General features: G+C 38.4%; 2 protein-coding genes and 1 long non-coding RNA gene across 7 annotated transcripts; 1 reads left to right on the forward strand and 2 right to left on the reverse strand.

The window, feature by feature from the left end:
- Positions 1 to 135: 135 nt before the first annotated feature.
- On the reverse strand, positions 136 to 21,248 carry LOC103508616. 3 transcript variants are annotated; one of them, XM_026823185.1, is made up of 3 exons: positions 21,093 to 21,248; positions 1,995 to 2,249; positions 136 to 946 (listed from the first exon to the last, which is right to left on the reverse strand). In XM_026823185.1, exons 1-3 carry the CDS (start codon positions 21,231 to 21,233, stop codon positions 800 to 802), a joined length of 543 nt encoding a protein of 180 aa, XP_026678986.1. In that variant the 5' UTR covers positions 21,234 to 21,248; the 3' UTR covers positions 136 to 799. The 3 variants fall into 3 exon arrangements, with proteins under 3 accessions (XP_026678986.1, XP_026678985.1, XP_008471394.1); XM_026823184.1 differs by having other exon boundaries at positions 1,908 to 2,249; XM_008473172.3 differs by lacking the exon at positions 21,093 to 21,248 and adding an exon at positions 2,597 to 2,858 and having other exon boundaries at positions 1,908 to 2,249.
- On the reverse strand, positions 4,344 to 25,954 carry LOC103508615 (notchless protein homolog 1; the record flags this gene model as incomplete). 3 transcript variants are annotated; one of them, XR_003391323.1, is given in 3 exon segments in its annotated part: positions 4,344 to 4,592; positions 25,039 to 25,137; positions 25,848 to 25,954. XR_003391323.1 is itself a non-coding variant. In XM_008473171.3 (2 exon segments), coding segments are annotated over 2 exon segments (120 nt in total), but the record flags the coding sequence as incomplete, so codon positions are not given.
- LOC113467157 lies at positions 8,132 to 9,005 on the forward strand. Its single transcript, XR_003391328.1, has 2 exons — positions 8,132 to 8,232; positions 8,850 to 9,005. It is a non-coding gene; the product is annotated as an uncharacterized LOC113467157 (long non-coding RNA).

Here is a 25,954-nt window from a genome sequence, read left to right on the forward strand (position 1 = left end):
GTGAAGAACTAGGTACCTATATCAATTAGGGCCCTTGGAAATGACAACACCTTTTATTATTAGCTTCTTTTTTTACTTTCTATTATTTTCTTTAATTTTTAACTGGAGTTCAACATGTTTAGTTTTACATAAATTTGCGGGAACACGTTTTTCACATATTGTGCGATGAATCATCTACATATAAAAGTGTCCAAACTCTTGAAATAATTATTATGACATAGAAATTACGTTGAAATGTGTCACACACTGTCGTTATCTCAAACATAGCAAACGTCCTTATAACTGGCCGCCATTGTCTTTTGTTATCCTAATATTACATAAGTATAAGTTATTTATTTAATACGTAAATAAACAACAGTAAATAATATATAAAAATGTACATACATATGTACGTATTATGACGCATTTGACGCCTACTGCAGTTCGCATCCCAACTGCGACATTAAATAATTGATACAAAGGAAGACCATTTGTAAGACTTAAAATTAATTCCTAAAGGCCGGGGGTCACAAAGTTTAAACTTCGTTTAAGTTTTAATATCGGCAATCTGATCCGCTGACATTTTTAAAAATCAACGAATCAGATTGCTTAATCTGCGAGACAAACTTAAACCTATTAGTAGAACGGAGTCCAAAGTATAAAATCTATGTACAAAAAAACTATTTACAAATATGGACGCGTAGGGGGAGTTGATCCACCTGGAACCCCCCGGAAAAATGGGACCTATCTCTGAATAGTAGGGGGAAGCTGGACAACCTGGAACCCCCCCGTGAAAAATGGGACCCATCTCTGTTGAGAATCAGATGTGTCTAATGGCGGATGTTAGGCGGCCGGGATCCAATATCAACACAGAGCTGTAGGGCGGGGGAGGCAACTCTACGGTGGCAGACTCGTAGGACGGAGGCATCTCACAGGTGTGCGGCTTGTCTTGGGCGATACCCACACGCTGAAACAGTGGCGGAGGAAATTGTTTTTTTTTTTTTTTTTAAACAAAAGCTTTATGGCAGGATTTTTACACAGTGAGCTCTTCCCCCCCACCCAAAGATAGGATAGTAAAGGGGAAAAGGAGAAGATGAAGAGATAGATGGAGAAAATGAATAGAAGAATAGATACAAAGATGACGAAAAATTGGTACGTATGTACTTTCTTCATTTCATAGGAGTGGAGAAATGGAAGAAATACTGTACATAGACGATCTATCATGGACACTAGTTTTTGTGGTGAAAATCCAGAGATTTTAAAGTTGGCTCCCCTGAGGCCGATCCTGGGTGTGCCGGAAATTTGGCGACATCTTCAAAAAATGGGATTGTTAAAGATAAATCTCTACGCTTCCAATGGGGCTCAACCAAATGACAATTTTTTTCGAGGTAGAGTCCTATTCCGATGTAAAAGTACCCAAAAAGTGCATTGGCGCACTCAAAAACATCCAAACGGTCCCTAAATCCCCCTCAAAGGTCGCAAAAAAATAACGTTGAAGCAGCCATGGTTTACGACCTCGCATGAACTGACGTCATCACGAAAAAATGGCTGCCCGCGAAAATTTTGTGCGTTTCAAAATTCGAAAATTTCAAACGAAGATTTCTCCTCTTAGGAAGCCTCAAATGAAATTTTAAGCATTTCTATTGAAATCAGCGTGTTTCGAACTTCCTTTATCAGCGAAGAAAAAAAAAGTGGTTGAGCCCCATTCCAGCTTCTCATATTTTCTTCGGCCGTTCAAAAAATATCCAGGGGAGCATATGCCGTCACGTCAGTACATTACTTATAAGATTTAATTTTTTTTTAAATTCAATCCGGTATTTTTTTAATTCAATCTATCTCGGGATCTAGAAGTCGTAGAAGAAAAAGAAAAATTCCCTAGTTCTTCATTTTTTCTATTGATCTTGAGAAGTTACTTTAATTAAACTCACATGAAGGGGTAAACACCTCGATGTGCGAAACACTTCATCAGAAGACATGGAGATGTACCTGATCCACTTGACCCCTATCATACTCACAATGAACTGCTCAGCTGTGTCTTCGGTGTACGTACAAACGCATAGACCAAGCCGGGACGTAATATAACAGCACACCATAAGGCTAACAAACAGAAGAGCCACAGCCAGACCCATCACTTGCCATCGGGTGGCAGAATCTTGGGTCCAGTCGTTCTGCATGAGACTTTGTAGCATGAGGCCGAACATGACTAGGAGTGGTACGGCCACCATAGGCACGAGGAAGTCTGTGAACGGCCGACATCCTTGCTTGGAAATCTGGGGAGAAAAAATATTGTTTGTAAAAAAAATGTTATCAAAGGGACTACATAGAGGAAAATTTCCAAGGGGCCAGGAAGCTGAATAATTGAATATACATAATTATTAGCACGGCCACCATAGGCGCCAAGAAGTCTGTGAACGGCCGACATCCTTGCTTGAAAATCTGGGGAGAGAATAGAAAAATAAATAAATAACTCTACGAATACTGAATTTCCAAAGTCCTAATGTTCAAGGCTGCCAAGGCCGTATTTAGGGGGTCGTGGGATGCGGCCCCTCGCTCCTCGAAGATTTAGGGACCCCTAAATGTAGCTAAAATTCTGGATACGGGCCTGAAGAGTACATACCGGATTGCCAAGGTCCCTATAAATGGTGTCTTGGAACGAGGCCGGTATAAAGATAACCTTATAGATGTGAAGTCGATTCATATTGAGCATAGGCTGAGACTGGATTTGCAGGTGGGCCATTTTGGGGCCTCAGAGGGTAAAACGGAATCTCAAGAATAAAACGGAATTCAAAGAGAAAACGTATAAAATTAGCACTGTCTTCCAAGAGAGGTAATGATAGATATATCCTGACAGATTTTAGCTCAGTATCAGTTTGTAGGGATTAGTCCTATATGACATGAAAAGAGTATACCCTGAGATGTTTATTAACTTTTGGCGTTTTCACTGGACCTTTTTCCTACACAAATTATTTAGACTTTTAGACTATTTATTGGTTGGTTACAAATGTTACAATTCAGTATACCACAAGAAATTACAAAGGCCAAAATTATTGCCTGGGTCAATCTCTACATTTGTCTCCCTGTTTTACACTGTTTCTTAAGAACATGCACTTTTGTCACTACTGAAAATCTACTGCTTGGAAAAAAAAGGACGTCAAAACTCTTTCTGTTGCTCTCAAATGGAAATGGCCAACTCTGTTGGAAAGAGACTGAAGGCTAACTGAGTCCGAGAACTCTTGCTGAATTAATTTCGCTTACAATTTAGATAAGGCCGTTCTATAACGCGGGTGTGCTCGAGTTGCGTGTTCGATCAGGGGTCTACGAGTATTTCATGAAGAAGAATTTGACGAAAAAAAGGTGTAATTAAAGAATTGTGGCGATCTCTTGTAGATGACCTCAAAATTTAATCTAGAAGCTAGAAGGAGTTGCATATAATGTTTGCTACTCACTCGGAGACCGTCTGACGTCTGATAGACCTAGGTCCGTCAGACCGTCTGAACGTAAGTGGCGGGCATACATAAGTTCTCACTTTCCCCCCTACTCAAGTACATATGTAGGAACAAATTCAAAATCCCTTGTCAGCACCTGAAGTCCAAACTCTTAAGGTGTGTAGTTGTGTACACACATAGTCGACTGATGGTCGTCGACCGATGACGACTGATCCGTCCAAACTGCCCGGATAACGGCCGGTCGACTATGTTTGGACACACCTTTACAACTTTTTCTTTTTTTTTCAAGTTCTGTAATCAATATTTACAGTAAAATGTCCTACAAACGCAGCAGCCTCTCCCCGTCCCAAGTTGTTACAACTAGGCTCCTGGACCAATCGCGTTTGGAGTAAGGATCCTTCTATGCATAAAATATGTCTAATTTCTCCTTCCTTGTAGGTAAATAACCTAATTTTTTATGACTTGCCTTGCATTCAAACCACCAATATCCATATCCAAATTCCGCGCTAACCACTAGGTACTAACAGAGTTTGGTTTGCAGTCCTTATGTTTGTGTAGTGTGTAAGGTAGGGCTCTTAAAAGGGGCTGGAAGTAAAATGCAGTAAAAAAAAAAAAAACAGTCTATTACCGAAGACTTAATGAGTGTGTCTGCGCAGTCTACGTGGTCGCCTTTATCAAGTAGACATCTGAACCATGTGTTTTGTACTATTGAAAAATTATTAAACAAATGTCATAGTTTGTGTTGTGGAACTAAATCATGGTCCTATAAAAGATGGTCCGGCGGGAGACTATTCTGTGGCAGCTACTGCAAACTGTAAGTTTCATTCTTATATTGAAGTTTTGTTTGTTAATATTATTATAACATATTAATAATTTTATTAGTTTTATTAGTTAAGTCAAAAACGAAGACCTTATAGTAGGGGTGGCCTTACCTTCGGGAGCCGCAGTCCCATAAAGCCGATTCGGGGCGAGCCAGGCCGAAGGTGTTATTTTTAAAAATTCTGGTCTACAACCTTCTTCAGAATTGCGAGCTACGTTATGGTCACCCATGCCTTAAAAACTCAAAATACAGTGGAGTCAGATTTGTAGAGCGCTGGTACCCAGACGCTGGGTCAACCTTCGGTCTGGCACAGAACTGCCGTACTAATATGCATGCACCTTTCAAGCCTGAAATCATTGAAGAGAGGGTTCATTTCAATTCATTTTATTTGATAAACAACTTGAAAATTTTTAAAGCATGTATTTTCATTTATGTCATGTGGACCTTCACAAAATTACTCAGTCAACCAACAAGTTGTTATGATGAAAACCCCTACAAAGGAATTTTGCACAATCAATATCATTCCGATGTCGAAATGTTTGTTCAAAAAGTCATCAATGATTTACCCTGGAAAGCAATCTGTTTCCCCCTTCTTCGTTTTTAAAGCCTAGGCAGTTTTATCTCCTTGACTGAGGAAGACAATCGTGTTTTGTTTAACGATATGATTCATTGAACAAACCCCTACAAAGGAATTTTCCACAATCAATATCATTCCGATGTCGAAATGTTTGTTCAAAAAGTCATCAATGATTTACCCTGGAAAGCAATCTGTTTCCCCCCTTCTTCGTTTTTAAAGCCTAGGCAGTTTTATCTCCTTGACTGAGGAAGACAATCGTGTTTTGTTTAACGATATGATTCATTGATCAAATGGTCAAAATGATAAATGTGCCAATTGAATATGCAAATGATGAATTCAGTATGGATTTGAGTTTCCAAGCGCACTTAGCATCAAATTTAGCAGGTTGACAATCTTACCGACCGTGTGGAAGTGTCATTAGACTTTTAATTAGTAATTTATTTACTTCAAGTTCCATCAGTTCATTGCTTTTATCGTTATAATCTGTGTCATCTGAGATTAGTTAATTTGTTCTATTTTTTACCCTGAATTTTGTCATTCTTTTTTATTAGACGTTTTTGTTCTTTGAAAATTCGTCCGTTCAATTGAACCCTTCTGGACAATGCGTAATATTTGAAACTTTCGGTTCAACTTTTTCCATCCGTGTAAAGATTTGAGTGTGTTAACTAGGTTTTTTTTTCGGGTTTCACTTGGTGATTTTTTTTTAACTTGATAGAGTATACGATTCCGAAGCCATTTCCACCATGTTTTACCTTCTATGGTCGTCTTGTAAGCAGAATGACGCTTTCAAATACCATACGAACCAGGTAAAGTCGAGTTGTTTCTTTGAAAATTTGTCCGTTCAATTGAACCCTTCTGGAAAATGCGTAAGATTTGAAACTTTCGGTTCAACTTTTTCCATCCGTGTAAAGATTTGAGTGTGTTAACTAGGTTTTTTTTTCTGGTTTCACTTGGTGATTTTTTTTAACTTGATAGAGTATACGATTCCGAAGCCATTTCCACTATGTTTTACCTTCTATGGTCGTCTTGTAAGCAGAATGACGCTTTCAAATACCATGCAAACCAGGTAAAGTCGAAAATCAACCAGTTTGACCAATTTGGTTGGGTGGAAGAGCTAAATAAAAAAAATTAACTGTTTAGATTAAAAAAACACTAAATACATAATAGGTTTGAGCCCTTGAACCCTTTAGGTACACTACTTTACAACACCACATTGCCACTATTACAAAATGGACTTTTTTGTGGTAAAGACTTTTTGTCTCTTTGTCTTCGGCTAAAAGGCTTAGGCCAGCCACTCACTATCAGATAGACCTGATCAGGACTGCCTGGCCGGACCTGATCAGCTTACCGAAGCAGAGAATATTTGGTGTTTCTTAACTTGAATGGTCCCTTTTCATTTCGACTAGGTGTATTTGTATCTATTAAACAAATATGTGGGTAAACATAATATTAGTAAATAATCATAATGCAATCCCCGGTGCATATCAAAACATAATGTCATCGCTGCTGATAAGGTACACCCGGAGATTTAACTCGAGTCGCCATGTTGGTTGAAAATGATAAAAAACCACTTAATAAAAAAAGGAATCAATTGATTTCTTCATTCAAGTCAGTATGTGCATTCGATTACACCTATTGATAACTGGGTCTATCAATCGAGACGGGTATCGAAAAGCAAGGCAACGCGAATGAATTTCCGCCGGGTATGCACGCGAAAATTTGAAGAAGCTATCACTACTACAGCGCCGCCTAGCGGAAATAGATTACGCAATCCCCGTAAATTTTAAGAATTCACCACTGGATACAAGAGGGGAATCTATGTAAAGGACATTTTACTGTAAATATTGATTACAGAACTTGAAAAAAAAAAGTTGTAAAGGTGTGTCCAAACATAGTCGACCGGCCGTTATCCGGGCAGTTTGGACAGATCAGTCGTCATCGGTCGACGACCAGTCGACTATGTGTACACACCTTAAGAGTTTGGATTTCAGGTGCTGACAAGGGATTTTGAATGTGTTCCTACATATGTACTTGAGTAGGGGGGACAGTGAGAACTTCTGTATGCCCACCACTTACGTTCAGACCATCTGACGGACCCAGGTCTATCAGACCGTCTGACGGACCTAGGTCTATCAGACCGTCTGACGGACCCAGGTCTATCAGACCTAGAAAAAAAAAGAAGGAATGGAACAGTTGCAAATGGGTAAAAATTATTACGTAAAAAGTTTTATCCAAATCTGAGGTCAAAACTCTGAAAAAGTAACTTTAAAAGGTCGAAATTTCAATTTTTAATTGCCGTTCTAATGAAAAAGTTCAAAGAGTTGTGACGTCAGATTTCACGATCTGACGGACCTAGGTCTATCAGACCGTCTGACGGACCCAGGTCTATCAGACCGTCTGACGGACCCAGGTCTATCAGACGGTCTGACGGACCTAGGTCTATCAGACGTCAGACGGACCTAGGTCTATCAGACCGTCTGACGGACCTAGGTCTATCAGACCGTCTGACGGACCCAGGTCTATCAGACCGTCTGACGGACCATTTTTTAAATCGATTTATCTCGGGCTCTAGAAGTCGTAGAAGAAAAAGAAAAATTCCGTTGGTCCTCATTTTTCCTGCTCTATGACTTTGCAATATCAACATCAACCAAGTGAGCGCAACTAATCCATTTAAAGTTACAGTACAACCTTGATGGTTTTTAGTGACGGGGGTTTAACTCCTTCATTCGGCGACAAGTTCAACTAGACATATTCCTAATGAAAAAAAAAAGTTTTTGAACTACTCACCTAGAAAAAATAATCTAGTTTTGTACATACCTATTTTTTAAGCAATAAAATAATCTTGTGATAAGTAGTTAAGTGTTTGATAAGAGGACATTATGTAGAGTACAGGTTGGTCTACAAGTGGAATCAGACCGTCTGACGGTCTCCGAGTGAGTAGCAAACATTATATGCAACTCCTTCTAGCTTCTAGATTAAATTTCGAAGTCATCTACATATAAGAGAGCGCCACAATTCTTTAATTACACCTTTTCTTCGTCAAATTCTTCATGAAATAGACCCCTGATCGAACACGCAACTCGAGCACACCCGCGTTATAGAACGGCCTTATCTAAATTGTAAACGAAATCATTTCCAATCAGTCATCCTCGATAGTCTCATTCGAATGATAACGGAGTTTACATTGGGCGAGCAAGGCTCCTAGAACGTGAGGTTTGTCACGTTTGACGCGTACGGCCTTTGACGAAAAAGTCCGAACCGTGTCCTAAATTCGAGCGGGTTTGGGACATTTAAATCTCGGTAGTGCGTTAGAAATAAGCGAAATAAAGTTGACATTTCGTGCGTTCAGTGACCAGGTGCGGTTATACGGTTGAGTGATGCATCTATACCCTAACAACGTTTTAGGTTGGGTAATTGTTGGCCTTACGTCATATTTTGTTGGTTTTCGCGCTGTCTTAGGCCAGCCAATCACTTTCAGGTAGACCTGACAGGTACACTACCTGATCAGGTCCACCTGTTGAGTCTACCAGATACCTGAGGAGCACACCATCAGGTAGACCTGACAGGCGGACCTGAACAGGTGTACCTGTCAGGTCAACCTGATAGTGAGTGACTGGCCTTATCGATGCGTTGGCTACCCCAACCATGTAACCATATCCCAACGATGGGCCAACAATACAATTTCCAATCCATCGATGTTGTTAGTAAAACAGTAGTATTCCTTTGTTTATCCTGCTGTCATTTGTGCTTCAGGGGGGGTTCTAACTTCACTTTATCAGATAAAAAAAGACGATTGTTTCCAGGGGGTTTCAACTTAGTTTTTATCAGATAAACAACGAAGTGACGATTATGCGTTGGCTACCCCAACCATGTAACCATATCCCAACGATGGGCCAACAATACAATTTCCAATCCATCGATGTTGTTAGTAAAACAGTAGTATTCCTTTGTTTATCCTGCTGTCATTTGTGCTTCAGGGGGGGTTCTAACTTCACTTTATCAGATAAAAAAAGACGATTGTTTCCAGGGGGTTTCAACTTAGTTTTTATCAGATAAACAACGAAGTGACGATTATTTTCCGGAGAGTTTAACTTCACTTTTATTAGATAAAAAATATGACGATTATTTTCAAGGGTTTGCACGTTGCGTCATCAGAGAATAGAGACGTGCTTCTACTAGCGGCTAGGTGATTCTACTGGTAGGTGACCAGTCAATAGTGTACCGTTTTAACTTCACTTTATCAGATAAAAAAAAGACGATTGTTTCCAGGGGGTTTCAACTTAGTTTTTATCAGATAAACAACGAAGTGACGATTATTTTCCGGAGAGTTTAACTTCACTTTTATTAGATAAAAAAATATGACGATTATTTTCAAGGGTTTGCACGTTGCGTCATCAGAGAACAGAGACGTGCTTCTACTAGCGGCTAGGTGATTCTACTGGTAGGTGACCAGTCAATAGTGTAAAGTGTACCAATATTTGACATTTCGAGCATCTTTCGCGGACTTTCCATTTCTGTCGTTGTCAAACAGCATTCCAATGGTTTTTCGCAGTTTCCTGTAAGGTGTAAAATTTCTTACTTAGGCCGTGAGGTTCTTCGAAATCCTGTCTTTCCTTTTTTCCGACCCAATTTCTTCGAAGATTCTTCAATGAAGAGATCCGCAGATTCCGTAGTAAAATAAATTAATAATATTTTCTTGTAGTCCGCTGTCTTCTTTAACCGTGTCCTTTTTAACCAAAAGCTTTATCGTTTTGAGTCCGATCTTTAAACTAAACAGTTTGTAACAGAACCAATAGAAGAGAAAAACTTTTTTTTTAAAACGAGAAAAAAAAGTTACGTCAGTACACGCGTGATGAAAAAAAATCTCACATTCAGTTGCCGCTTCGAACTTTCCGCCACGTCAGGGACAACAGGGACAAGTCGCTCCAGGTAAATAATATGCTGAAATCACTGGGTATAAAGCTAGTAATCACAGGAATTAGGGAAGAATTGGTAGAAATAGAAAGGGATTTCAATGTGGTGCTTCTAACAAATTTCGCAGACATGGTTGGAAACACCTGAACAGGTTGAACCATACAACCAATAGCACACAGTTATTGAGTACAGAACACAAGGTATATTCAAAATTTTTGGAACTAAATAATCTTTTCCTCTTTCACCTGTAACACTTCATAGTCCGAAATTGAATACAACTGAGCTATCATCATTCAATATAAATACATTTGTACATAAAATTAATTTTAAGACAAAAAGGAAATACTTTTGTAATTAGAAAATTATATTTTATACACGTATTTTATAAGAAAAACTCGTCTTGTTTTTTATTAATACCTTCAAATCCGCTGAATAAGAATTTACCTACAGAGAGGGTTCTAACTTCTATGCATAAAATATGTCCAATTTGTAGGTAAATAACCTAATTTTTTATGACTTGCCATGCATTCAAACCACCAATATCCATATCCAAATTCCGCGCTAACCACTAGGTACTAACAGAGGTTGGTTTGCAGTCCTTATGTTTGTAAGGTAGGTCTCTTAAAAGGGGCTGGAAGAAATGCAGTAAAAAAAGAAGAAGAAGAAAAAAAAAAAAAAAAAAAAAAAAAAAAAAAACAGCCTATTACCGAAGACTTAATGAGTGTGTCTGCGCAGTCTACTGTGGTCGCCTTTATCAAGTAGACATCTGAACCATGTGTTTTATACTATTGAAAAATTATTGAACAAATGTCATAGTTTGTGTTGTTGAACTAAATCATGGTCCTATAAAAGATGGTCCGGCGGGAGACTGTTCTGTGGCAGCTACTGCAAACTGTAAGTTTCATTCTTTTATTGAAGTTTTGTTTGTTAATATTATAATAATAATTATATTTATTTGTATTTTTGTTTGTTAATATTAACATAGTAATAATTTTATTAGTTTTATTAGTTAAGTCAAAAACGAAGACCTTATAGCAGGGGTGGCCTTACCTTCGGGAGCCGCAATCCGATAAAGCCGATTCGGGGCGAGCCAGGCCGAAGGTGTTATTTTTGAAAATTTTGGTCTACAACCTTCTTCAGAATTGCGAGCTACGTTATGGTCACCCCTGCCTTAAAAACTCAAAATACAGTGGAGTCAGATTTCTAGAGCGCTGGGTCAACCTTCGGTCTGGCAGAGAACTGCCGTACTAATATGCATGCACCTTTCAAGCCTGAAATCATTGAAGAGAGGGTTCATTTCAATTCATTTTATTTGATAAACAACTTGAAAATTTTTAAAGCATGTATTTTCATTTATGTCATATGGACCTTCACAAAATTACTCAGTCAACCAACAAGTTGTTATGATGCAAACCCCTACAAAGGAATTTTCCACAATCAATATCATTCCGATGTCGAAATGTTTGGTCAAAAAGTCATGAATGATTTACCCTGGAAAGCAATCTGTTTCCCCCCTTCTTCGTTTTTAAAGCCTAGGCAGTTTTATCTCCTTGACTGAGGAAGACAATAATCAATAACTGGCAGTCCTCCAGTGCTGAAGCATGAAGCACACAAAGTGTCTCAGCAGTTGAAACCAACAACATGTTAGTTTTTGCTCCAAACTTTTTGCTTCGAGCTGAACTTCTGCGGCAGTATAGGAATGCTTCGACCATTACCTTCTTGATCTTAAGACGGGGTGGAGCAACTTGAGGGTGTGAGAAGACGCAAAGAGATAGGGCATTGAAGGATCCTTACTCCAAACGCGATTGGTCCAGGAGCCTAGTTGTAACAACTTGGGACGGGGAGAGGCTGCTGCGTTTGTACATAATACGGACTAAAGCACAGAGTCGACGCCCGTCGATCGACGAGGTGAATCTATGTTGTCGAGGGAGTGTGGACGGTTGCAGTTGATGGACGGCCGGCCTGCTTACCAGGCGAGCGTCTTGACCACTACGCTACCGAGGCAGGATACGAGGTGAATCTATGTTGTCGAGGGAGTGTGGACGGTTGCAGTTGATGGACGGCCGACGAATATGTGTGGACACAGCTTAAATCAGATTGTCTGACATGTGCTAAGTGCTCATGGTTGAACAGGTGATGGAGATTATTTCTATTGACTCATTAGATTATGAATCAGTTTGTTGATACAAATCTCCTTTTATAAAGGTTGATTATTGAGTGCGAAAAAATGTCACTGGATTTGTTAATCTTGTTTTGATCTATTTTGAGATTAAACCACTCGGACTGAAAATGATCAGACTCCGAACTCATACAGTTTCTAGACTAATCAATAATCACTATCAATGTCAATCCGTTATTGAGGAGTATTATTGTAAGACGTCTTGTGTATTTTCAGTTAATTACATCATATTTTTATCTTGTATACCCATCTAAATACATAGTTTACAGCGTTCTGAAATGGATGAGGAAAAATACTAATTACCGACAATGTATTGCAAACTCATCAGTTTCTATTGCACATGAAATTCGATTTCAAGATTTTCAAGTGAAGGTGCTATGAGAAGAGGAAAAATACTAATTACCAACAATGTATTGCAGGCTCATCAGTTTCTATTGCACATATTATTATGTAATTTGTTACCTACCATTTTGTACTTTATGATTCAAATAAATAAAGTGGTGCAATATTAAACTGTTGAGATAATGGGCTGCTATGAGAAGAGGAAAAATACTAATTACCAACAATGTATTGCAGGCTCATCAGTTTCTATTGCACATGAAATTCGATTTCAAGATTTTCAAGCGAAGGTGCTATGAGAAAATTGGAAATACTAATTACAAATTCGATTTCAAGATTTTCAATCGAAGGTGCTATGAGAAAATTGGAGTCTCAGATGATGGTTAACAAATTTAAAGTTCTTGGTGGGCAGAAATTAAAAGGGTAAACAAACTGTACTTATAGAAAAAAATTAAGGAATTTAAAGTTACTGTACAACCTTGATGGTTTTTATAATAATAATAATAGACTCTTGAGTGGAAGGTAACCACTAGGCGAGGTTAACGCCGGAGGCGTTTTCTACCACCTAACCCTTATAAGCTAACTAGGCTGGCTACTCATAAATTTAATGACGGATCGGAGAATCATTCAAAGAACGTTTCAAATTCAAAGAACGCAGTCACATGGTCAAGCCATAGGTCATGAATTAATTTTTTTAAATTTTCACGAGTCAAAGATATCATACAATAGTGTACTGAGACTACTGAGTCATACGTGTAGACATTTTACAGGAGTCAAGGCTTTGTTTAAGCTCATAATTATGACATCACTGAAAAAGAAAAGTCAAACAAAAGAGATTTCAGAAAACTGCTCACTACTGTATGCTCTCTGCTCAAACCAAATTCAGCAAGAGTTCTCGGACTCAGTTAGCCTTCAGTCTCTTTCCAACAGAGTTGGCCATTTCCATTTGAGAGCAACAGAAAGAGTTCTGACGTCCTTTTTTCCTAGCAGTAGATTTTCAGTAGTGACAAAAGTGCAATAATTTGTGTAGGAAAAAGGTCCAGTGAAAACGCCAAAAGTTAATAAACATCTCAGGGTATACTCTTTTCATGTCATATAGGACTAATCCCTACAAACTGATACTGAGCTAAAATCTGTCAGGATATATCTATCATTACCTCTCTTGGAAGACAGTGCTAATTTTATACGTTTTCTCTTTGAATTCCGTTTTCTTCTTGAGATTCCGTTTTACCCTCTGAGGCCCCAAAATGGCCCACCTTCAAATCCAGTCTCAGCCTATGCTCAATATGAATCGACTTCACATCTATAAGGTTATCTTTATACCGGCCTCGTTCCAAGACACCATTTGTCAGACGGTCTCCGAGTGAGTAGCAAACATTATATGCAACTCCTTCTAGCTTCTAGATTAAATTTCGAGGTCATCTATAAGAGAGCGCCACAATTCTTTAATTACACCTTCTTTTCGTCAAATTCTTCTTCACGGAATAGACCCCTGATCGAACACGCAACTCGAGCACACCCGCGTTATAGAACGGCCTTATCTAAATTGTAAACAAAATCATTTCCAATCAGTCATCCTCGATAGTCTCATTCGAATGATAACGGAGTTTACATTGGGCGAGCAAGGCTCCTAGAACGTGAGGTTTGTCACGTTTGACGCGTACGGCCTTTGACGAAAAGGTCCGAACAGTGTCCTAAATTCGAGCGGGTTTGGGACATTTAAATCTCGGTAGTGCGTTGGAAACAAGCGAAATAAAGTTGACATTTCGTGCGTTCAGTGACCAGGTGCGATTATACGGTTGAGTGATGCATCTATACCCTAACAACGTTTTAGGTTGGGTAATTGTTGGCCTTACGTTATATGTTGGCCTTACGTTATATGTTGGCCTTATATTTTGTTGGTTTTCGCGCTGTCTTAGGCCAGCCAATCACTTTCAGGTAGACCTGACAGGTACACCACCTGATCAGGTCCACCTGTTGAGTCTACCAGATACCTGAGGAGCACACTATCAGGTAGACCTGACAGGCGGACCTGAACAGGTGTACCTGTCAAGTGTCCTAAATTCGAGCGGGTTTGGGACATTTAAATCTCGGTAGTGCGTTGGAAATAACCGAAATAAAGTTGACATTTCGTGCGTTCAGTGACCAGGTGCGATTATACGGTTGAGTGAAGCACCTATACCCTAACAACGTTTTAGGCTGGGTAATTGTTGGCCCTACGTTATATTTTGTTGGTTTTCGCGCTGTCTTAGGCCAGCCAATCACTATCAGGTAGACCTGACAGGTACACCACCTGCTCAGGTCCACCTGTTGAGTCTACCAGATACCTGAGGAGCACACTATCAGGTAGACCTGACAGGCGGACCTGAACAGGTGTACCTGTCATTATGATCAAATTTATACGACCGGTAACAAAAAAAAACACCCCTCCGTACAAGGCGGTAAAACAGTGTTAAGTTAAAAACAAAGGTGGAATAAAATTGTCATGAAAAAAAATACACAATTTTTGCGGAGGTACCCTAATAAAATCCGCGCAAATCCGCGCCGTTTTGTTTTTCTGCTCAAAACTGACCTAATCTTTACTGAAGGCATTTTTGATATCGACTTGTGAATACTAAGCGATTTGCAGTGACGAATCCTCAGATTATCTACTGAAAAAAGATTTCGCTAGGACAGCCTAATTAGCTTGGAGGTTACCGCCTTGTAAGTGCTAGGTCGCGGGTTCAATTCCCGCCCGGGGCGGATTTTAACCTAAACAGATAACGTTCATTCTCAGCTGGCTTTCTCCTATCCTGTCTTCCTTCTCCCTTTGCTTTCGGGGCGATAAGACCTTAGCAGTTACAGTTATCTCTATCAAATCTCAAGAAGATTGGTGGCACTTTTAACAGGTTTTATTTTTATTTATTTATTTTTTAATATACATACTTTTTTTTATGAACAGACATATACATTAAGAAAAGATAAAGTTATACTGAGGTATTGTTTCCCCTTATTGGGGATGTGTTATAACTCAGTTAGGTGGTTTGTGTATGTAATGCCAAAACTTGTCTCGGTGGTTTAGTGGTCAAAACCCTTGCCTCGTAATCAAGAGGACGTGAGTTCAATCCCAGTCTAAGTATGAAATTTTATCCTCAACATTGTTTGAGAATTTGACCAAAATTGCCTTAATTGTATGCAAAGTATAACTTATAGGTAATGGACTCTCGGAATGTTATTTTCTACGGGACTGATCTTTATGAAATCTCTACTGATTGAAGGAGCCAAGGCACGTTGCGTCATCAGAGAATAGAGACGTGCTTCTACTAGCGGCTAGGTGATTCTACTGGTAGGTGACCAGTCAATAGTGTACCAATATTTGACATTTCGAGCATCTTTCGCGGACTTTCCATTTCTGTCGTTGTCAACAGCATACCAATGGTCTTTATTTTTCGCAGTTTCCTGCAAGGTGCAAAATTTCTTACTTAGTCCGTGAGGTACTTCGAAATCCTGTCTTTCCTTTTTTTTTCGACCCAATTTCTTCGAAGATTCTTCAATGAAGAGATCCGCAGATTCCGTAGTAAAATAAATTAATAATATTTATTTCTGGTAGTCCGCTGTCTTCTTTAACCGTGTCCTTTTTAACCAAAAGCTTTATCGTTTTGAGTCCGATCTAATCATATTACGTGAAATCTCGTAAAAGGATTCCATTTATGACAATGAGTTTCATAACTTAGACAAGCTTTGTGTGTTATATTATAACAATGCGTTCTGGCTGCTTGATCAATTGGTTGGTAAGTGAATCGCTGTATTTTAGGGAACCCCAAATATAAATCTGGATACTTGGAAAATTGTTACATGAAGGAGATGTCACAACTGAGCAGTGACCAGTGTTATTATAGGGTCAGGTTAAACACAAATACGAGCTTTCTTTTTCATTGTCGTGGCTACCGTGGCTATAATTTAAATAAATAAAGTGGTGCAATAAACTGTTCAGATAATGGGACTACATGTCCTAATTCGACAGTCTAAATAAAGCACTAATACTAATACCTAGGGGATCCCCAAATATAAAACTTGGTACTTGTTCAATAAATTAATAATATTTTCTTGTAGTCCGCTGTCTTCTTTAACCGTGTCCTTTTTAACCAAAAGCTTTATCGTTTTGAGTCCGATCTAATCATATTACGTGAAATCTCGTAAAAGGATTCCATTTGTGACAATGAGTTTCATAACTTAGACAAGTTTTGTGTGTTATATTATAACAAAATGCGTTCTGGCTGCTTGATCAATTGGTTGGTAAGTGAATCGCTGTATTTTAGGGAACCCCAAATATAAACCTGAACACTTGGAAAATTGTTACATGAAGGAGCTATCACAACTGAGCAGTGACCAGTGTTATTACATATATAGGGTCAGGTTAAACACAAATACGAGCTTTTTTTTCATTGTCGTGGCTACCGTGGCTATAATTTAAATAAATAAAGTGGTGCAATAAACTGTTGAGATAAAGGGACTACATGTCCTAATTCGACAGTCTAAATAAAGCACTAATACTAATACCTAGGGGATCCCCAAATATAAAACTTGGTACTTGTTCACAAGTCACATCATTGGAAAATTGCTACTAAAAGGAGCTGTCACAAATGAGCAGTGACCAGTGTTATTAAAGTACCAATAAATACATAAATTGTTGTTGTAGCGGCTTTAGCTATAGCCGAAAGGTGATGACAAAGTAGAGAAAACGTCTCTTCTATAAGCCATACACCAGGGTGATGGTCTCTAGCCATGATTATTTGGCTAGAGACCATCACTTATTGACTTCTTTTATACTTGAATTGATCATAATTATCTCAAGATCGGTTTAGATATTGCTTTATTTAGACTGTCAGCTTAGATTTGTACTGTGCAGCGTTTCAAGTGGGTATATACAGTGGGTATATACTAATATAAACCTAACAAATAATGGGTATATACAGGTTACTAAGGAGTTAATCAAGATAGTACAGGGAGTAGGGAGCTACCTACAGGTTTCGTAACAATATAACATCCATGTTAGACATCCTGACTCTAGTTTCTTGCTTCCTCTTTCGGGAATATTGTTAGCCTCCCTGTAGGATTTTTTGAAGAGGTGTATTTTCTATTTTCCCTGCGGGAAACTTTCAGAAACAGTTGAATAACTTGTTTATAGGTACTACCAGCATAAGACTGGAAAGACCCTTTACAAGAACAGGAACCGATTTCGATGGCGCGCCATCTTGGATTTCCAACGGACCTTTGGTTTAGTACAGGTGTCATTTCAGTTTTCAAAAGGGAATCGATTCCATTTCCGAAAGTTTCCCAAAAAGAAAATACATCTAGGCTTTAGGGTGGGATCCGGACCACCCTAAAGCTTCATTTTCCTCCTTTACTATAGGTCAGACTCCGAAAATTTGGAGCATCCTCCCGAAGTTGAACTCACGACCTGTTTACAGAGAGGTCTCTAAAAAAAGCAGTGAGTCACTTTTATTTCAACTGCATTCAAATATGACAAACGTACAAACAATGTGCTGATACTCTATGCTCTATGCTTCTAATAACATCTTAACAATATGCTATCCTTGGCTCCTTCAATCAGTAGAGATTTCATAAAGATCAGTCCCGTAGAAAATAACATTCCGAGAGTCCATTACCTATAAGTTATACTTAGCATACAATGAAGGCAATTTTGGTCAAATTCTCAAACAATGTTGAGGATAAAATTTCATACTTAGGCTGGGATTGAACTCACGTCCTCTTGATTACGAGGCAAGGGTTTTGACCACTAAACCACCGAGGCAAGTTTTGGCATTACATACACAAACCACCTAACTGAGTTATAACACATCCCCAATAAGGGGAAACAATACCACAGCATAACTTTATCTTTTCTTAATGTATATGTCTGTTCATAAATAAAGTATGTATATTAATAAATAAAACCTGTTAAAAGTGCCACCAATCTTCTTGAGATTTGATAGAGATAACTGTAACTGCTAAGGTCTTATCGCCCCGAAAGCAAAGAGAGAAAGAAGACAGGATAGGAGAAAGCCAGCTGAGAATGAACGTTATCTGTTTAGGTTAAAATCCGCCCCGGGCGGGAATTAAGCCCGCGACCTAGCGCTTACAAGGCGGTAACCTCCAAGCTAACTAGGCTGTCCTAGCGAAATCTTTTTTCAGTAATCTGAGGATTCGTCACTGCAAATCGCTTAGTATTCACAAGTCGATATCAAAAATGCCTTCAGTAAAGATTAGGTCAGTTTTGAGTAGAAAAACAAAACGGCGCGGATTTGCGCGGATTTTCTTAGGGTACCTCCGCAAAAATTGTGTATTTTTTTTTTTTTTTTTTTTTTACTTTAATGCAATTTTATTCTACCTTCTTTTTTTAACTTAACACCCCGTTCTTACCCGCCTTGAGTACGGAGGGGTGGTTTTTTCGTTAACCGGGTACAAATAAGAGCTTGCCGACCGAGAGAGGGATTAGTGACCAGAAGTAAGAGAGAAACAAAAGGCCCTGCTTATCTGGTATCGTCAATGTCAAGGGAGACAGTTTGGAGGTTTATTATTATTCATTATTATTATTATTCGATTTATTTTATTTTTTTAGATACTCATTCATCCACTCGTAAACTCAATAAGTTGATTAAATGAAATATCTTTAACTCTGTATACTTGTTTGTTCTTTTATTTTTAAATAAGGTTGTAAGAAGGGAAATAATATTAATAATAATAAATAATAATAATAAATATATAATAATAATAATAATAATAAAATAATAATCAATAATAATAATAATAATGAATAATAATAATAATAATTAATCATACATAATAACAGTAAGTACGTAATAAGTAATCATAACTAATAGATGGAATAATACATAATACCATAATATAATAAAACTTAATCACAAAAAAACAACAGTAATACCGTCCTAAGGAGTGAATTCACTCTATCTGGGTTGAAAATACTAGTTTAAATATGCTGGGCCATTGCTTTTTGCTATCCCACCAGGATAAAATCCGCCCCGGGCGGGAATCAAACCCGCGGCCTAGCGCTTACAAGGCAGACGCGCCACCAACTAAGCTAACTAGGCTGGCTACTCATAAATTTAATGACGGATCGGAGAATCATTACGTTTCAAATTCAAAGAACGCAGTCACATGGTCGAGCCATAGGTCATGAATTGGTCTTTTAAAATTTTCATGAGTCAAAGATATCATACAATAGTGTAGTGTACTGAGACTACTGAGTCATACGTGTAGACATTTTACAGGAGTCAAGGCTTTGTTTAAGCTCATAATTATGACATCACTGAAAAAGAAAAGTCAAACAAAAGAGATTTCAGAAAACTGCTCACTACTGTATGCTCTCTGCTCAAACCAAATTCAGCAAGAGTTCTCGGACTCAGTTAGCCTTCAGTCTCTTTCCAACAGAGTTGGCCATTTCCATTTGAGAGCAACAGAAAGAGTTCTGACGTCCTTTTTTCCTAGCAGTAGATTTTCAGTAGTGACAAAAGTGCATGTTCTTAAGAAACAGTGTAAAACAGGGAGACAAATGTAGAGATTGACCCAGGCAATAATTTTGGCCTTTGTAATTTCTTGTGGTATACTGAATTGTAACATTTGTAACCAACCAATAAATAGTCTAAAAGTCTAAATAATTTGTGTAGGAAAAAGGTCCAGTGAAAACGCCAAAAGTTAATAAACATCTCAGGGTATACTCTTTTCATGTCATATAGGACTAATCCCTACAAACTGATACTGAGCTAAAATCTGTCAGGATATATCTATCATTACCTCTCTTGGAAGACAGTGCTAATTTTATACGTTTTCTCTTTGAATTCCGTTTTCTTCTTGAGATTCCGTTTTACCCTCTGAGGCCCCAAAATGGCCCACCTTCAAATCCAGTCTCAGCCTATGCTCAATATGAATCGACTTCACATCTATAAGGTTATCTTTATACCGGCCTCGTTCCAAGACACCATTTATAGGGACCTTGGCAATCCGGTATGTACTCTTCAGGCCCGTATCCAGGATTTTAGCTACATTTAGGGGTCCCTAAATCTTCGAGGAGCGAGGGGCCGCTTCCCACGCTCCCCTAAATACGGCCTTGGCAGCCTTGAACATTAGGACTTTGGAAACTCAGTATTCGGAGAGTTATTTATTCATTTATCTATTCTCTCCCCAGATTTTCCAGCAAGGATGTCGGCCGTTCACAGACTTCTTGGCGCCTATGGTGGCCGTACTAATAATTATGTATATTCAACTTCCTGGCCCCTTGGAAATTTTCCTCTATGTAGTCCCTTTGATAATATTTTTTTTTTTTTACAAACAACATTTTTTCTCCCCAGATTTCCAAGCAAGGATGTCGGCCGTTCACAGACTTCCTCGTGCCTATGGTGGCCGTACCACTCCTAGTCATGTTAAGGTCCATAAGAAATCGCTTGTACTAAACCAAAGGTCCATAAGAAATCGCTTGTACTAAACCAAAGGTCCATAAGAAATCGCTTGTACTAAACCAAAGGTCCATAAGAAATCCAAGATGGCGCGCCATCGAAATCGGTTCCTGTTCTTGTAAAGAATGTAAAGGGTCTTTCCAGTCTTATGCTGGTAGTATAAACAAGGAATTCAACTGTTTCTGAAAGTTTCCCGCAGGGAAAATAGAAAATACACCTCTTCAAAAAATCCTACAGGGAGGCTAACAATATTCCCGAAAGAGGGAGCAAGAAACTAGAGTCAGGATGTCTAACATGGATGTTATATTGTTATATGAAACCTGTAGGTAGCTCCCTACTCCCTGTACTATCTTGATTAACTCCTTAGTAACCTGTATATACTCACTTGAAACGCTGCACAGTACAAATCTAAGCTGACAGTCTGAATAAAGCAATATCTAAACCGATCTTGAGCTATGATCAATTCAAGTATAAAAGAAGTCAATAAGTGATGGTCTCTAGCCAAATAATCATGGCTAGAGACCATCACCCTGGTGTATGGCTTATAGAAGAGACGTTTTCTCTGTGTGGCTTATAGAAGAGACGTTTACTCTACTTTGTCATCACCTTTTGGCTATAGCTAAAGCCGCTACAACAACAATTTATGTATTTATAGGTACTTTAATAACACTGGTCACTGCTCATTTGTGACAGCTCCTTTTAGTAGCAATTTTCCAATGACGTGACTTGTGAACAAGTACCAGGAAGACACAGCTGAACAGTTCATTGTGAGTATGATAGGGGTCAAGTGGATCAGGTACATCTCCATGTCTTCTGATGAAGTGTTTCCCACATCGAAGCGTTTACCCCTTCATGTGAGTTTAATTACAGTTAGTTTTAATTAAAGTATCTTTTCGAGATCAATAGAAAAAATGAAGAACTAGGGATTTTTTCTTTTTTTTTCTACGACTTCTAGATCCCGAGATAGATTTTTTTTTTTAATAAGTTTCCATTTATATTTGATCAACAAAAAACTCAGAACATACATTTTTCATACATATTTCTAGACATGGTCTTCACTTGACTGGAGTGGATTATGGACTGTCCCCTATCTGATAGACGTTAAAACAAGAATATAAATGGTATACCCACCCGTATAAGCAGAGCTTGTGCCACGGATGGGGAAAGATTGAATTAAAAAAATACCGGTGAATCTTATAATGTACTGACGTCACGGCATATGCTCCCCTGGATATTTTTTGAACGGCCGAAGAAAATATGAGAAGCTGGAATTCGGGGTAGAGATTTATCTTTAATAATCCCATTTTTTGAAGATGTCGCCAAATTTCGGCACACCCAGGATCGGCCTCAGGGGAGCCAACTTTAAAATCTCTGGATTTTCACCCGATCAATTGGTTGGTAAGTGAATCGCTGTATTTTAGGGAACCCCAAATATAAACCTGGACACTTGGAAAGTTGTTACATGAAGGAGCTGTCACAACTGAGCAGTGACCAGTGTTATTATAGGGTCAGGTTAAACACAAATACGAGCTTTTTTTTCATTGTCGTGGCTACCGTGGCTATAATTTAAATAAATACCTAAAGTGGTGCAATAAACTGTTGAGAATAGACAAAGGGACTACATGTCCTAATTCGACAGTCTAAATAAAGCACTAATACAATTCTCTAGGGGATCCCCAAATATGGTACTTGTTCACAAGTCACGTCATTGGAAAATTGCTACTAAAAGGAGCTGTCACAAATGAGCAGTGACCAGTGTTATTAAAGTACCTATAAATACAAGTAGTCTAAGTATGTACAGTATTTCTTCCATTTCCCCACTCCTATGAAATGAAGAAGTACGTACCAATTTTTCGTCATCTTTGTATCTATTCTTCTATTCATTTTCTCCATCCATCTCTTCATCTTCTCCTTTTTCTCCTTTTTCCCCTTTACTATCCTATCTTTGGTTGGGTGGAAGAGCTCATTGTGCAAGAATCCTGCCATAAAGCTTAAAAAAAAAAAAAAAAAAAAAAATTTCCCCCCCCACTTTTTCAGCGTTTAGTACAGGTGTCATTTCAGTTTTCAAAAGGGAATCGGTTCCGTTTCCCGAAAGTTTCCCAAAAAGAAAATACATCTAGGTTTGACAAAGAGAACAAGGTCTTATTTAGGGGGGGATCCGGACCACCCTAGAGCTTCATTTTCCTCCTTTACTATAGGTCAGACTCCGAAAATTTGGAGCATCCCCCCCCGGAGTTGAACCCACGACCTGTTTACAGAGAGATCTCTAAAAAAAAAAAAAAAAAGTAAGTCACTTTTAACTATTAGGTTTAAGTTTGTCTCGCAGATTAAGCATTTTTAAAAATGTCAGCCAATCAGATTGACGATATTAAAACTTAAACGGAGTTTAAACTTTATGACCCCCGGCCTTTAGGAATTAATTTTAAGTCTTACAAATGGTCTTCCTTTCTCCTTTGTCTCAATTATTTAATGTCGCAGTTGGGATGCGAACTGCAGTAGGCGTCAAATGCGTCATAATACGTACATATTTATGTATGTACATTTTTATATATTATTTACTGTTGTTTATTTACGTATTAAATAAATAACTTTTACTTATGTAATATTAGGATAACAAAAGACAATGGCGGCCAGTTATAAGGACGTTTGCAATGTTTGAGATAACGACAGTGTGTGACACATTTCAACGTAATTTCTATGTCATAATAATTATTTCAAGAGTTTGGACACTTTTATATGTAGATGATTCATCGCACAATATGTGAAAAACGTGTTCCTGCAAATTTATGTAAAACTAAACATGTTGAACTCCAGTTAAAAATTAAAGAAAATAATTGAAAGTAAAAAAAAAAAAAGGTAATAATAAAAGGTGTTGTCATTTCCACGGCCCTAATTGATATAGGTACCTAGTTCTTCACTTTATTGAGGTAAAAAATAAATCAATGCTAGTAAAAATAAAAACGTTCTGGCGAATAAATAAAACAAAATAGAAAAATCATTTGAGAACGCGTATATTTCAGTCGAGTAGATAAGTAAGGTACTCGTATGTATATTATTACCTTTGCAACTGTTCCGTGTTTTCAAGTTATAGGTATATTATGTAAATCCAGTAATTATCAGGGTAAAAAAAAAAAAAAAAAAAAAAAAAAATTTTCTTCCCCTTTTCCCATTTTAAGAGGGGGGCGGGGTTTGTCCGCGTTTTATGGTCTAGGTGTGCAATAAGAAAGGATTTTGCGAAAATCTAAACCGATCCTGAGATATGATCAATTTTTGATCGCTAAAATCTCCATAAGAAATACACAGGAAGCAGAGACTGCGGGAGAGAAAACTTTTCCTCCCTCGCCTAATATTTGAGTTTCGTTTATGTTTTTAGTTTGATAACTACAAGTTCGGCCATGCCTTTTCCACAAGTTTGGCCATGCCTCGGGATGAACAAGCGGGATTCCGGAGCGAAGCGACGGAATTCAGCTAGTAATGATATAATTATGATAGGTTTCGGTATTTCTTCCTTCTCCATAAACAAGAGACCTTAACAGACCTTCTTTTTCTTCTTCGCCTTTTCCCATGTTCAGATGGGGTCGGCGTTTGTCGTCGGCCTCTCAATCAGCTTTAGAGTGATCGCTTTGAGGCCAACTGGTTTTGGCTAAACAAAATTTTCCGAGTGGGATGCCCTTCGCACTCAACCTTCGCTATTGATATAGCGTGAGGAAAATAAACATTGAAAAAAAAAAAAAAAAACAATAATAATAATGAAAATCCAATACCACCAGCTTTTTGGTAAGTCACTTATTTGAAAGCAAGGAAAATACTTTTGAAAGCAAACATTGGTTTTGTCAACGGAATAATTCCTAAATCAGTTTGCTCAAGGGCTTCAAGGCTGTTCTTGAATTAACATCGCAGTTTGCACTTCGTAAATATTTTGACGTTATCATGACGTCACTTCTCGAGTTGGATTACTCATAATCTCCGATTCCACCATTTTTATCATTTTGGTTGTAGGTATTACTCACTACCTAGCCACTAATGTCTTCTGAATCCACACTCTTCAGCCCCCCGTCATCAACATTTTTTAAAGATTAAGGGTGGATTTCACCAACCTACTTTTTTTGTCTCTCATTTAATAGCCCTGTTAGCCTAACAGCCCTGTTAGCCTAACAGCCCTGTTAAACCTATACAAAACAAATGGATCTTAACAGTCGGTTAGCTTAACAGGCTTTCTAAGGGCTGCAAAAATATTGGTGAAATCCACCCTGAGTTACTATCAAGATCCGGGGGTATCCAAATCTTGTCAGTAGCTAGGTAAGTCTACATATATTACATATGTCACTTACTATTAAGTATGAATACACGCGGTCAATATCGGAAGAACAGTGAGTCCAACAAGTATCGGCAATACTCTGAACAGGGCAACGTGCAATTAGTTTTGCCACCTGAAAAGAATAATCAAGGGAGTTAGTAATGTGTTTTGGTCAGAGCTTATAATTGACTGAATCCCTTGGTTACTAAAGACCAGTTGCTCTGACTTAGGTAAGGTTTCAAAGTTAAATAAATGAGAAAAACGAGGAACTAGGGAACTTTTCTTTTTCCTCTACAACTTCTAGATCCCGACATAAATCGATTAGAGAAATGCCGGTAAATTTTGTACGCTGACGTCACGACATACGCTCCCGTACGCAATGACGTCACATTAACTTCCCTAAAGAAGCTTGCTTGCAGGCAAGATATCCTCTATTTCAACTTCGATTTAACTAGGAGCGGGGGTTTACCAAATAATCAGAATCGAGATCAATCTGGGATTGACCTATACTTAACCCATGAGAGCCGAGGCTTACATTCAAGTCACGGCAAACTTGACCAAACCCTTCTCTCTTTTTCGCTAATATCTGAGACCCTCCACGTCAGAGTGCATCGGGGTGTTGTCGATTAGTTAGAAAACAAAATTTCCTACTATTTTCACTATTATTTGACATATTAACTCAGTACCGGTCCACAGTTAGAAGCGGTTAAATTTCTGCAAGATCCACTGGAGAAAAAAGTTCGATTCTTATGTGTTAATAGTGTTAAGTTAATACCCAGTTCAATCTAGAATTGAAGCCAACTCCGACTTCGTAAAACGCGGCCTAACACTGATGAAACTTACAATCTGAGAACTTTATCCTTGCCTCCCGAAGCTACTTTCTCCCCGTCTGGTGCCCAATCCACTGCATACACTTCATCTCCATGTCCGGGCAAATCTTGCTCTATCTT

This window comes from Diaphorina citri, unplaced genomic scaffold, assembly GCF_000475195.1.
Source record: "Diaphorina citri unplaced genomic scaffold, Diaci psyllid genome assembly version 1.1 scaffold416, whole genome shotgun sequence".
Lineage (NCBI taxonomy): Eukaryota > Metazoa > Arthropoda > Insecta > Hemiptera > Psyllidae > Diaphorina > Diaphorina citri.

What these genes read in the sequence shown, in the direction of transcription:
- LOC103508616 (XM_026823184.1), bottom strand. Translation starts at nt 21,233, where the DNA reads ATGGTCTCTAGCCATGATTATTTGGCTAGAGACCATCACTTATTGACT. An exon ending in TGTACTGTGCAGCGTTTCAA is followed by an intron (nt 2,250 to 21,092) that starts GTGAGTATATAC and finishes TTTTCTCCCCAG; the next exon opens with ATTTCCAAGCAAGGATGTCG. An exon ending in CGAGGTGTTTACCCCTTCAT is followed by an intron (nt 947 to 1,907) that starts GTGAGTTTAATT and finishes CCACTGTTTCAG; the next exon opens with CGTGTGGGTATCGCCCAAGA.